This window comes from Phyllostomus hastatus, unplaced genomic scaffold, assembly GCF_019186645.2.
Source record: "Phyllostomus hastatus isolate PE091 unplaced genomic scaffold, TTU_PhHast_1.1 phas_contig_210, whole genome shotgun sequence".
Taxonomy (NCBI): Eukaryota; Metazoa; Chordata; class Mammalia; order Chiroptera; family Phyllostomidae; genus Phyllostomus; species Phyllostomus hastatus.
In genome coordinates, this window is record NW_025333737.1 from 25,964,646 (window position 1) to 25,977,185 (window position 12,540).

The window sequence follows — 12,540 nt, forward strand, 5'->3', positions numbered from 1 at the left end:
TGTTCCATCAATCTTTCTGGCCCTTCCTCCAGTACCTTATTTTAGGAAATGTACCACAACCTATTCAACCAACCTTCCATTCGTCCTCTGTATGTAGTTCCCATGTATCTACATTTACATCCTTTTCACAACAAATTATTGGCAACTTTTTCATATGTATTCTTCCAGATATAACTCTGAATCAAGTTCGGGAAGTTTTTTTCAAGTTGCCGTGGAGACGGGACATCTCATGAAGATGTCATGTGGATCAAATTCGGCTCAAGCAGAGGTTCTCAACCACGGCTGCCCATTGGAGTCGGTGTAGGGGAAGCTTTGAAACAAGCCAACAATACTGGATCCCAGCTCCACAGACTCAGATTCCATGGCTCAGGGTTGTGGTCCAGACACCAGAAGTCCTCCAGAAGATCCCACTGTGCTGCCGAGGTTGAGAACCACGTGGCTACAGTGTGTGAAAGTGCTCCGAACAGATGCCCTGCGCTCCCTTGCCCCGGCCAGCTGACACGCACACTCACCGGCACGGTCTTGTTCTCCATGTTGATGGTGGGGATGCTGGTTCGGAGGAACAGGGTGGCCCAGCTGGCTACCCTGACTCGGTCGAAGTCTCTGTAGTCCTGGAGGGCAAAGGGGTGGGTCAAAAGAAGCAGCTGAGCCTCCCTCCTACCCTCAGCTTCCCATCCCTCAGGGAACCCTCCCACCACACAGCATCCTTAAGCAGCATCCCAGAAGATCTGACAGCCAGACCTCCCCGCACACAAATGCACAGCATTCGTTTATTCGCGCACCGGATCCTGTGTTGGATGCTGAGGACAACAGACACAATGAAGGTCACAGTCTAGGTCAGGTGTGTGGGCTAAATCTGGCCTACCATCTGCTTTTTTTTTAAATTTATTGATTTGAGAGAGAGAGAGAAAGAGTGATTTGCTGTTCCACTTACGTATGCATTCATTGGCTGATACTTGTATATGCCCAGTGAGGGATTGAACCCGAAACCTTGGCATGTCAGGACAATGCTCTAACCAAATGAGCTACCAGGCCAGGGGCCACCTCCTTTTGTAAATAAAGTATTTTGGGCACACAGCCACGCCCAATCATTGACTACGGTCTATGGCAGCTTTGTGCTACAATGGCAGAACAGAGCAGTTGCAACAGAAGTTGTACGGCCCACAGAGCTGAAGAGACTTATAATCTAGGAGGAGAGACCATTTTCAGCTAGAAAAGACCTCACTGGTGGGGAAGCACCTTAGGGGGACATTTAAAGCTGAACAGGCGCCCTGGCTGGTGTGGCTCAGTGCACTGAGTGCTGGCCTGGGAACCAAAGGGTCACCGGCTCAATTCCCAGTCAGGGCACAGGCCTAGGTTGAGGGTCAGGTCCCCAGGTGCGGGTATGCGAGAGGTAACCACACATGGATGTTTCTCTCCTTCTCTCTTTCCCTCCCTTCCCCTCTCTCTAAAAATAAACAAATATCTTTTTTTTAAAAAGCCGAGTAGGAGTTTACATGGAGAGATAAGAGAGGGGGACCTGGCATTCCAGCCGGAAGGAGCCGCATGTCAGAGGCACAGGTGAGAAAGTCGTGGACACATGCAGAACAAGGGACATGTGGGAGAAGGTCATTCTGTCTGGAGGCAAACATGTCACATCCGCACACAGGCGCACAAACTAACACAGCACAAGTGACAGGTGTGTAACTGGTCACGCATAAAACACAGTGCTGTCCCTGACACACACACACGAGACCTTGCTGTGACCCTGGCCCCACCCTCTCCCCGCTGCCCTCCCCAACCGGGTGGTGGAGTGGAGACCTCCCGACCCGGCACTGACCTCGATGAAAGTGCTGTTCCACACTCGGGCCCGCACGGTCACGTTGGTGGTGATGGGGGCGTCAGGGATGGGGCACTCCAGCCACACACAGCGGGCGTGGGCACTGCCGCAGCTCTGAGGCGGGTGAGGAACACGGTGCGTGAGACAGGCCAGGCCTCCAGATTCCTCACGCTTCGCCCCTTGCCTCTGATGCCTCCCCTGGCTTTGTCTCACCGAGGGCTGACTCCAGGGAGCCCGACCACATCCCTTCAGCTCAGCCACATGCCCCGCCCCCCATTCTTATACACATGAGGCACCTTCTTTGGGTCAAGTACATACAGATGCCAGGGACACGGATAACATAAAATCTGACCCCTGCTCGTGGAATGGGGCCCAATCCGCAACATCCCCTTCCCAGACCCCTCCCCTACAGGGCCTGTGTTCATGCCAGCTCCCTCCACCTGGGACACGGACTGACGACTACCTCTCTACCTGGCTAGGCCTCAGCTTATTTCCCAGGCCTCTTCCTGGCTTGCCCTGTCCTGCTCTTCCCCACTCCCCAGCCCTAATGTCCAAGGCTTTGAACAGCTATATCACCCCAACAGGTTGGGGCTCCTGCTGGGAACAGAGCCCGTGTCTCTTCCTTTGGTCCCTGTATTGGCTGCTCCCCCAAGGGCAAGGGCACTGAGGTGCCCTCTGAGGGCAGGAGGTGAGCCTGCCCATGCTGACTGGGGGTTCCTGAGGGCAGGAGGCATACCCCCTCATCACACTGGGGTCTTCTGGTGAGCAGCCCCTAACCACCCCCCTGCCCCCCCGCTATGCGTGCCTCCTGAGTATGTGGACGTCATCCTCTCCAGCCAGGCCACTCACCAGCTGGGTCTCAGACTTGGCTTTTTTGGCAGCAGCCAGAGTAACAGGTGGGGGGCCCTGGCCTCCCCCTGGGTCCAGCTGTCGCCGCCTGCGCTGTGGAGATGACTGTCTGTCCCCAGGGACCTGAAGAGAGAAGAGGAGCTTTGCTGGGAGGAGGGAACGAGAGCAGAGGGGAGGAGAGAAAGAAAGGGCAAGGGGAGAGGCAGGCTCCCTAAGGGTGTGAGGGGAGGGATGGAAGACACTGGCCTTTCTGCCCTGTAGCATGCAAATGAAATGCAATGCAAATGAGATGCAAATGAAAGATCCCTGTGGTGTCCTTACAGAGAGAGTGAGGTTGAGAGGGTTAATGAGGTCTCCTGGTGGTCTGCAGGGCCAGGACCCATTGCCTTGGATGGTGATCTCCGTGGGGTACAGCAGCCACTTGCCATTGGCGACTTCATAGGGCCACTCCAGCCCTAGGACCAGGGTCCCCAGGGATGCCAGCCCATCTCCCATTGGGCCCACCTGTGGGCACAAGGGGTGTCAAGGCTACTATCTCATAGAAAACCACCTCCATCTCACCAGCCCCCACCCTCACAACCTGAGACCCCAGACCCAGAAAGAACACCCCATCACCCTTCCCAGGAGTCTCCAGCCCAGGCTTCCAGAGGTCCCCTTACCTGGAACTCATACTTGAGGGGGCTTCCCACGTCCTCCACAGTTTTCATGCCAGACTCACCCATCACTGTTCCCCCAAAGTAGCTTTGTAGCCGGTGACTCACCCTACAGTAAGAAAGATGTGGGAGTCACAGGAAACAGGAGGGGCTCTGGCAGAGGGGTAGGCACCGCCGCTGGTTAACTGCCTCTGACACCAGGCAGACCTGAGATAGATCCCTTCCCCACCATAGCTGTGCGGCCCCAAGCAAGCTGTTTATCCATTCTGAGCCTCAGCTTCCTCTCTGTAAAAGGGATTTAGCCCTGGCTGGCATAGCTCAGTGGATTGAGCGTGGGCCTGCAAACCAAAGGGTTGCCAGGTTGATTCCCGGTCGGGGCACATGCCTGGGTTGCAGGCCAGGTCCCCAGTATGGGGCACATGGGAAGCAAACACATTGATGTTTCTCTCCCTCTCTTTCTCCTTCCCTTCCCCTCTCTCTAAAAATAAATAAATAAAATCTTTTTAAAAAGGGATTTAATAATCATTGCTATATCATGAGCTGTTGTAAAAGGTCAAGGAGAGGATGTATGTAAAATCCTTAGCACAATGAGCGGCCAAGAGATGGCAGCTCCACACTAACACCGCACTCCCCAGAGCAGCCAATTCCTCCACTGCTGCCAGCTTCACAGGGGAAACGAGAATAACAGTAATGACAGTTGTAGTTGTCGTTCCGGGGAGGGATGACCCAGGGGAAGTGCAGGCCTAAGGACACCAGGCCAAAAGAGGTGTGTCAGAGAAGCCTGGGAGATCCCTCAAGGACAGGGAGGCCCTAGCTCAGGAGGAGCAGACTGGCGGGGTGGGGGGTGGGGGTGGGGGTGGTACCCACATGCTGAGTGAGGCCTGGAGCGTGTAGTCCACCAGCAGAGTCAGGGTCATGGGCCGCAGGTCGTCCTGGTGACTGGACCTGGGAAGGAAATGCAGGGAGTTGGTAAGGAGATGCGGCAGCTGAGGCTGGGACTGGGGGAGGCCCCAGGACACCTCAGCCCCAACACAGACTGGCTTTGCAAAGTCACTTACGTGGAGAGCTGCAGCTGCGCCTGGAGTTCCCTTGTGTGCAGGGTCACCCCAGTGACCTCAAAGGCGATGAGCAGCTCCATCTGCCGTGAGGGCCAGTGAGGTCGGGAGGGGTGTTTGGGGCCAGGCAGGGGTGATGCCATGGGACGGGGGCGCTGAATGCTATGCTAGAGAGTTGGTTCTCTGGCCTCCTCTCCCCTCCCATTCTGGGTGAGGGGTCTCCACCTCCCCACCCATCTCCACTAATTTACCTCCCGGGTCTTCTCTTTGCTTCCCTCTCCCCCTTCTCTGTCAATAGCATCTCTACTACTTTTGAGCTGCGTGACCTTAAGCAAGTTACTAAAACTTTCTAAGCGTGTGTTTCTTTTCTGCAAAACAGCATCTACCGCCTCAGAAGGTTGTGAGAGTTATATCATATAAAAGAAGCAAAGTGCTGGGCTTGGGGCGTGGCATATAGTAGGTGCTCAGCAAAATTGGCTCCTTACCTCCACCTCCTCTCGCTTTGTGTCTTTGTGCATCGCTCCCTAGCAGCTGCAGTTTTCTCCCTCTCTGGATCTCTCCCCACCCCTTACTTTATCTCCTCCTCCTCTCCCACCCACTCTGACTCTTTGTTTCAAGGAAAGCCAGGAAGCAGGCAGGCAGAAGCAAGAAGAATAAGTAGTCTGGGTGGGTGTGGCCAGGGCTTACCCTCTGGTTCTGTTTGAAGGGATTCCCCAGCTCACAGAGGATGGTCTCGTTGGCCTGGCAAGTTCCAGCCTGAGGAAAGAAGATAATCAGGTCTGGGTGGTCAGAGTAGAGCTTGACCCTCCCCTTCCCTTTGGCTCGGGGTCTGTCTGAAGCCCCAGAGGCTTGAGAACAGGATCCCCCTAGCACCAGAGATGCCTTAGGCACCTGAGGGGCCCAGGCCAGAGAAGAGGGGACACAAGACAAATGACAACGCTGTAAATAACACGCATACGAGGACGCAAATGCGTGGCGGAGCCCGGGCTGGGCACTCACAGGGCGCACTGAGGACAGCAGCAGGGCGGGGGGAACTGCCAGGGTGAGCAGCGCCTCGTGGGCATCTTCCCCAAGCCGCTCCGAGCTTCGGGTGTTGGTCACGTTGATGCTCAGGAGCAGTCTCCTGAGGTCTTTACTGTACTGGAGCCTGGAAAGGGAGGAGCCAAGGACTGAGCCCAAAGCCCCGCCCCGGACCCGCCCCTCGGGTCTACTAGGTCAGTAAAGCCCCTTCTCTGGACACCCAGGCCTCACCCTCTAGTCTCACCTACTGGGGAAAAAAAAAAAACCAAAAACCTTTTTGTAGTCAGTGAAGGTCAGTCTCACACATTCTACCTGGTCAATAAAAGTCCAACCTCTTAGACTCGCCTCTTTCTGAGGCCCCGCCCCTGGTCAATGAAGCCCCACCCCTCAGATCTCCGCCCCTCAATTCCCATTAGCCAATGAAGGCCTCCCACCCTTGGCCAATCGGTGCGGCCCGGAGTGCACCTGCTCAGCTGCTGCCCCTGCTCCGACACGAAGGCCGCCTGCATCTGCAAGTTGCTGTCGCACTTGTTGTCCTGCCCGCACTCCTTCTGGAACTGGACCTGGGGTGGCCAGAGGTGTGAGGAGCGCACCACCCACAGCGCCTTCTCCTCCCACAGCCCTTCCGGCCGGGCCCTGCTGGTCCTGGCCCCACCCACCTCCGTGTGGTTCTCCAGAGCCTGTGCCTGGTTGAGGACCGGGTAGGAGTCCAGGGACCGCAGCCCCAGCCGGGGGCGCTCCGGCAAATGCAGGGGCAAAGAGTAGTTCATGGAGATAACGATGGGATGGAGTTTGTCGCGGATGTTGTCCTGGGAAAGACGCAAGCTGAGCCATTATCTGCCCTGCCCTCCCTGCCCAGTTGAAACCTCACACCATCCTGAGCCCCCAGGGAAAAGCTCAGGTCTCCCCTCCACCTTGAAAGCCACCCAGCATGGCTGAGCCTCCTCTTGTCCTATTACCAAATTGACCCCCTTCCTACCACCTTGATCTACAAGTGAGGAGATGGAGCTCGTCCTCCCCAGAGATCTTTTTGGAGAGGTTTGAGTCTCCCTTCATCCCAGGGATCCGCAGGTTGAACCCTCCCTGTCCACCCTGATGTCCCAGAGAATGGCTAAGCTTGCCCCCCACTCTTGGACCCCTTTCCCCCAGAGCTGAGCTGAGTCTCACAGCCCTCACTCTTCTCGGAGGTGAGGAGCCCTTTGGCCCCATCCCCACTCCAAGGGTCTCTCCTCTACCACATGCTGGATGCCGTGTGCTGTCCCCCTCGAGACCTGTGGCCTTCCAGGCAACCTCCCCCATCGCTGTCACCGGGGAGACTCCAGTCCCTCGCCCTTGAGCCGGGGGGAAGCTGGCTATGCCTTGGAGGGATGGCTCGCTCACCATCAGGAGCAGCTCTAGCTTCTGGCAGCGTGTCTCGGGCATGGAGAAGAGGCCCTGGAGAACAGCCGACTGGCTCTGTGCAAAGCGCAGCCGGGGTGGGCGGCGGTCCCGGTCGGCCTCCAGGGTGTAAGCCAGGGCTGCGGGCGGAGCACAGGGTGGTCAGCAAGTGAGCAGGTGAGCGTGCCCCCCCTCACCCGGCACCCCAGCACTCACTGATGTTTCGCCTGTAGTTGGGGTTCCCGGCACTCTGTCTGTAAGCAAAGCACAGCTCCACCTGCACGCTGTTGGGGGTGGGGGGGGGCAGGGGACAATACAGGAGCACCTGGTCACAGTGGGACCCGGATATCCAAGCCCTAGCTCTTGCTCCCTTTCCTGGGCAAGGGGACGCAGGGCCCTTCAGGGGAAAGGCAGGGGCAAAACCGGGGAACCCACAGAACCGGTCTGGGGTGTCCCTGGCTTCTTGCTTCCCCACTCCGGTTAGAGCCACAGGAAATAGGGAGAGAAGTCACCGGTGGGGAAACCAAGGCCCTGAGAGCAGAAGGAGCTGCCTAAAGTTGTGGCCCAGCCCAGTCTCCGGTCCAGCTCTCCTCTCACTGCCCCACTGCTCTGCTCTGCCTCCCTCTGCCTTCTGGTCCAACCTCCTCGTGCACATGAAGACTTCGAGTCACCGTCTTAGCAACTAACGTGCTTTGAGCATTTAAGGTATACAGGGTGCCATGCTAAGGGCTTTTTGTACATTATCTCATTTAATTACCAAAACAATCCTTCGAATTGGCTATTATTAACTTTGTTTTATAGGCACAGTATCTGTCCTGACTGGTGTGGCCCAGTGGATTGAGTACCAGCCTGCGAACCCTAAGGGTCACTGGTTTAATTCCCAGTCAGGGCACAGGCCTGGGTTGCAGGCCAGGTCCCCAGTAGGGGGCGCATGAGAGGCAACCACACATTGATGTTTCTCTTCTTCCCTTCCTCTCTCTCTATAAATAAATGAATAAAATGCTTTTTTTAAAAAAAGAATCTGAGACTCAGAAAGATTAATCATTTGCTAAAAGTGGCTCTCTTCCTCCCTACATACTAAGTGTCTCCCTTGTTCCTCCTTCCCTGGGATCTCACCCCCAGAGCCCACCTGTACCCCTACAGCAAGCATAGCTATAATTTGAAGCAGGAGGTCCAGAGCTCCCCCTTCTAACCACCATGCCCTCCTCCCATTCATCTATTACCTCCTGCAAGGAATTTTGCTTTTTAACGAGGTTGGGTAGGCTGGACAATGCTTACCCCAAGAACCAACCCCCTCATGGTGGGGTACCAGGGGTTGCCAGGGGAGAGGTTTGGGAGCCAGGGCCCCTCCTGGTTTGTCCGTACATAAGGAGGAATGGGTGGGCAGAGGAAGGACGGAGAGTCTCACCAGGAGGTGGCTGTGCAGAGCGCAGGGTCCAGCACAGATGGCCTGGCCTCCAAGGTCCTGTGCAGGATATTGATGACAGGCCTGGCCCTGCGGAGAATACACACAGACATCAGCTTCTCCTGCCTGCCCCAGGCCAGGCAAGGCTAGGGCTCAGGCTTGCGTGGACCTGGTGGTGAAGGTGGACAGAGACGGGGCTCCACGCAGGCAGGGCTGGAAGAGAGAACGGCCCCTATTCACCGTCGCCTTGGCTCACCGCAGCAGCACGATGCGGTCTGACAGGCTCCCTACTAGCAGGTCTGGGTAGGAGTTCTCATCCACATCCATCTTTCCGCTCAGGGAGTAGCCAAAGGAGGCCAAGCCAGGTAGTCTCAGGTCCTCTCCGTGGATTACCTGGGGGCGGGGGGAAGCACTGAAAACAGGCTCTAGGGCAGCACTGGGGAGTCAGGACCATGGGGAAGGAGGGGGTGAGTGAGCCAGAAAAGTAGAGGCCCCCCAGTCCCCGTCCATTCATACCTGCTGGGGCTGCTGGAGGAGACCCCTGGAGCTGCCGTGGTAGATGTACACGGTGCCCAAGCCCTCAAATGGGGCTCCCACGGCAATGTCTGGGGAGCAGAGGCAGAAGGGGGTCACCACAGGGACTGTGGGCCCCCTGTCTCCCCAGCCCTGTGCCCCAGCCATGGAGCCCAGCATGCCTTTGCCCTCACCCTGCCAGGCGGTACTCACACCATCAGGGAACAGAGCTCTGTGGCTCCGATTAAAACTGGGACCATTGGGCACCCAAAGGCCTCCTTTTATATGTGGAAAAGTGGGTCCAGGAGAGGGAAGTGACCCAGTCACGGGCCAGGTCAGTGTCTGAGGCTGCCTACACCCCAGATTCCTCGCCACTGGCTGGTGTTTGTTCTCCCCTATCCCAGCGCCTGCTATGCGCCCCCCCCCCCAGTCTCCCCTGCAAACACCTGGTCCTTCCAGTGTCCTACACCAGCAGGGGCACAAAGGCAGGTGTCCCCTTGGTGACTCTGCCAGGCAGTTGTCAAGTACTCATCTCGTTTAACCCTCCCGAGGGTGCTGGCTGTGAGTACTGCTGTCCCCACGTTACGGAGGAGGAAACGAACTGGGAAATCCCGAAGCCACACAGCTAGTGAGCAGAGGACAGGCGACGGAAGCCCCCGTCTGTCTCACGTGGGGGGCTGCGGTTGTAATCAAAACGCTGTAGGGAACTTTACTTGTTAAAATGTCCAGGCTTCTAAAATTCTAACCATTATTTCCATATGTCAATCCAAAATGTTTTAGCTTCTTAAGCTTTACTCAACTCATCGTGTGCTGCTTTTGACCTGACGAGGACTAAGTAACCAGGATGCCAAGCTTGTCAGGAAAGTATGCTCGGGAAGAACCCGTAGGTGCCGCGTGGAAGCTGGACGGCGCCGTGTCAGAAGGCGCTTCGTTAACCGAACTTCGTTAACTCTGGCACCTGTTCTGACTCTTTAGCGGCTCCATGGCCTCCCCTGGGTTCTCCACTACGTTCTGGGAAACTGAGGATGCCAGAGAAGCAACTTCCCGATAAGCCCAGTGCTCTCATGATAACCAGCCCGGCCCCGTGATCTGTCCCTCTCCCCGACACCCACGTCTGACTGGTCCCTAAGTGCTGCAGAGTTCTGATGGCTTCCTCTATACCCAGGGCTCCCACCTTGTCCCAGCCCGTACCTTCCCCCACTGATGCACTACACCCTTGATTTTAACACCCCAGCCTCGCTCCCCCATCCATCCCACAACCCTTTCCAGAATGACCTCTCAGTGTAACAAGGCGCCCAGCTACCAAGCTATCATATCATATCCTTGCCCCCAGACCCTCTCTGGACACCCCTCTGCCGTTACGCAAGCAGAAAGCCCCTGTTCCCCTGCATGGCTTTCAGAAACAGCCACCCCACCCCACACTACCTCCCTAGTCTCATCTCAAACGAACACCGCACACTCGCTCGATTTGGGCACACCGGGCAAGCACCCCACCCTCATATTGTGCCTTCTGCTTGCCTCCATCATGCACACTCAGCCCAGCCTTGATGCCCAGCAGTAGGTTTGCCCCTCACCCACGGACGCTCCCCCTACACGCCCTCCTCTCTCTAGCACGGCTGTGGGCGTCTCAGGGCCTGGGCCCCATCCCATCTCCTCTCGGAGCCCTGTCAAGCCTGGCACGCAGCGGCCACTCAGTGGTGGGGGGGGGGGAGTTGCTGGGGTGGGAGTGCTAGCTCATACCCTGGAATCCATCCTGGTTGACGTCACCAATGCTGGCCACGGAGAAGCCAAAGGCGGAGCGACTGGGGCCGTGGAGAAGGAGGTTGGGGTGGGCAGGGAAGGAAGTGCCTGCCTGGTTCATGAAGACGTAGATGGCGCCCCCTACCTCCTTCTTCCGCTCAAAGTAGTAGGGGGCACCCACCAGGAGGTCCTGCCACCTGCGCAGGAGAAAAGGAAGGGGAAATGGGAGTGTGAGCTGAGCTTGCAACAGGCAGCGCAACTCCTGTTCAGCAGGCACAGCGTGCCAGGGCGCATGACTGTACAGACGGCACCTCTGGCCACAGGTCTTAGGAAAGCCAAGGAAATTCGAGCACGACCATCTAATAGAAAATACAGGGGGGAAGCCACGCAGGTACAGATCACACCCAAACAGCCCACACCCACTCGGGCCGTAGAAATGACAGACATAGACAGAGATGCAGGTGCCATGCAACTGACATGCAAGTACCCAGAATCCCACAGAGTCTGACGACAAATCAACAAGCACAGCTGATTTGCAAATCCCCGCAATAGCACGCAAACAAGCGCACAAACGCAAGCCTCCGGATCTCTGCCTTGGCAAGCCTGCCCCCCTCGCCATTCTCCCTGGCCCCAGAGAATGTGCCTGGATTCTCACCCATCATTGTTCAGGTCTGCCAGGGCAATGGCGCTGCCAAAATAGGCGCCCACCTGTGTGCCCTCCAGCACCTGCCTCCTCCGCAGGTCTCCGCCTACCTCCTGGCTCAGCAAGAAGACTGCACCTATATGCTGGTGCCGCGGGGCACCCGTCACAATGGTGATGTCTGTAGGGTGCAGGATGGCGCTTCCCACCTGCACCGTGTAGCCTGGGATGGGGGGGAAGGTGGTCAATCAGAGCCCCAGTAAACGTTGTTGCTTTCTACCCTGGACCCACTCTGGGGGTCACCACCCCGTGGTCCTCTTCTCCTCTATTCTAAGTTGGGCAAAAAAGTGACTTCTGGATGCCCATCCCCAGCCCTCTCTGCACACTGGACTGTGAGTTCCACGAGGGCAAGGACTTCGCATCTTGGTGCTCATGAGGTGCTAGTTGAACTAAATACCGCTATTCACACTGGCACCCTGGCCTCACTAATCCGCCAGGCACCGACGGGGAGAGGGCCAGCGTGCCAGGGACTGGGCACCCCCTCTTCTTCCACCCATCGGGCCACCACAACTGGACTCACCAATATAGAGGTTCCCTTGGTCCTCTGGGTCCTTGTAACTGTATTCAGACAAATCCCAGTCCTTCCGCTGAATCATGTAGCTGTTTCCTTCACAAGGATTTGGGGAGAGGGAGTGTAAGTCACCACCTCTCTCCTCCACCACATCCAGGCCCCTCCCCAGAAGAGGATGTTAATGACCTTTTTAAAAATTTGTGAGCACTTCGCCATGTGCAAATCACTTCCTATTTCCTTTAACAAGTTAGTGAGGTAGAATCGTGGCCCTTATTTTGCAGATGAGAAAAGTGAGGCTTAGGGACAGGGGGAGCTAGTTGCAGGGACACAGCTGGAATCCGGTCAACCAGGCTCCTGGCTACTAACTGACACTTCCCCCACTCTCAACACCCGAGGCCAGACCTCAGGCTATTATCTCCTCCCAGACCTGCCCGCACACTCGCACACTCGGGCTGCCTCCCAGCCCCTGCCCCCCGGGGCTGCTGCTGTAGAGTACCTGCCCCCCTGCCAAGGTTCTGAAGGACCAGGAGCGGGAGGCAAGTCATTGCAGCGGGCAGAGGCCTCAGCCTAAAGGGAGCCCAGAGCTATGATTACACCTTCGCCGGGAGGGCGAGGCTCCGGGCTCCCCCTACCTGTTGATTCTACGACAGGCTGCAGTTAAGGGATCGCTGTTGTTACAACCTGTGTGGTGGAGGGAAGCAGAGATGGAGGGGCGTGTGCTGTGGCTGTTACGAAAAGCAAGGATACAAGGAAGTACTTCGCAGCTCCCACAGGACTGCCCTATTAGCACTGACATGAAAGAAAAGGCTCACAGTGTATTGAAAAGTGAAAAGAGAAAGTAGAACAGCATGTTCAGTGCGATTCTCTTTGTGTGTGTGTGTGTGTGTGTGTGTGTGTT

The 12,540-nt window shown here is 56.7% G+C and overlaps 1 protein-coding gene across 1 annotated transcript in view; it reads right to left on the bottom strand.

The window, feature by feature from the left end:
• Nucleotides 1-12,540, bottom strand: part of ITGA3 (integrin subunit alpha 3) — a 29,416-nt gene that overhangs the window by 5,661 nt on the left and 11,215 nt on the right. Inside the window, exons 5-23 of the mRNA XM_045836332.1 lie at nucleotides 11,652-11,738; nucleotides 11,087-11,294; nucleotides 10,432-10,628; nucleotides 8,695-8,783; nucleotides 8,435-8,571; nucleotides 8,182-8,268; nucleotides 6,990-7,057; nucleotides 6,777-6,913; nucleotides 6,056-6,205; nucleotides 5,862-5,959; nucleotides 5,376-5,523; nucleotides 5,064-5,132; nucleotides 4,380-4,459; nucleotides 4,189-4,266; nucleotides 3,328-3,430; nucleotides 2,990-3,172; nucleotides 2,669-2,791; nucleotides 1,820-1,933; nucleotides 513-611 (exon numbers count right to left, since the gene is read on the bottom strand). Of these exons, the coding sequence (XP_045692288.1) occupies nucleotides 513-611; nucleotides 1,820-1,933; nucleotides 2,669-2,791; nucleotides 2,990-3,172; nucleotides 3,328-3,430; nucleotides 4,189-4,266; nucleotides 4,380-4,459; nucleotides 5,064-5,132; nucleotides 5,376-5,523; nucleotides 5,862-5,959; nucleotides 6,056-6,205; nucleotides 6,777-6,913; nucleotides 6,990-7,057; nucleotides 8,182-8,268; nucleotides 8,435-8,571; nucleotides 8,695-8,783; nucleotides 10,432-10,628; nucleotides 11,087-11,294; nucleotides 11,652-11,738 (2,255 nt within the window). The remainder of the gene's footprint in view (nucleotides 1-512; nucleotides 612-1,819; nucleotides 1,934-2,668; nucleotides 2,792-2,989; nucleotides 3,173-3,327; nucleotides 3,431-4,188; nucleotides 4,267-4,379; nucleotides 4,460-5,063; nucleotides 5,133-5,375; nucleotides 5,524-5,861; nucleotides 5,960-6,055; nucleotides 6,206-6,776; nucleotides 6,914-6,989; nucleotides 7,058-8,181; nucleotides 8,269-8,434; nucleotides 8,572-8,694; nucleotides 8,784-10,431; nucleotides 10,629-11,086; nucleotides 11,295-11,651; nucleotides 11,739-12,540) is intronic.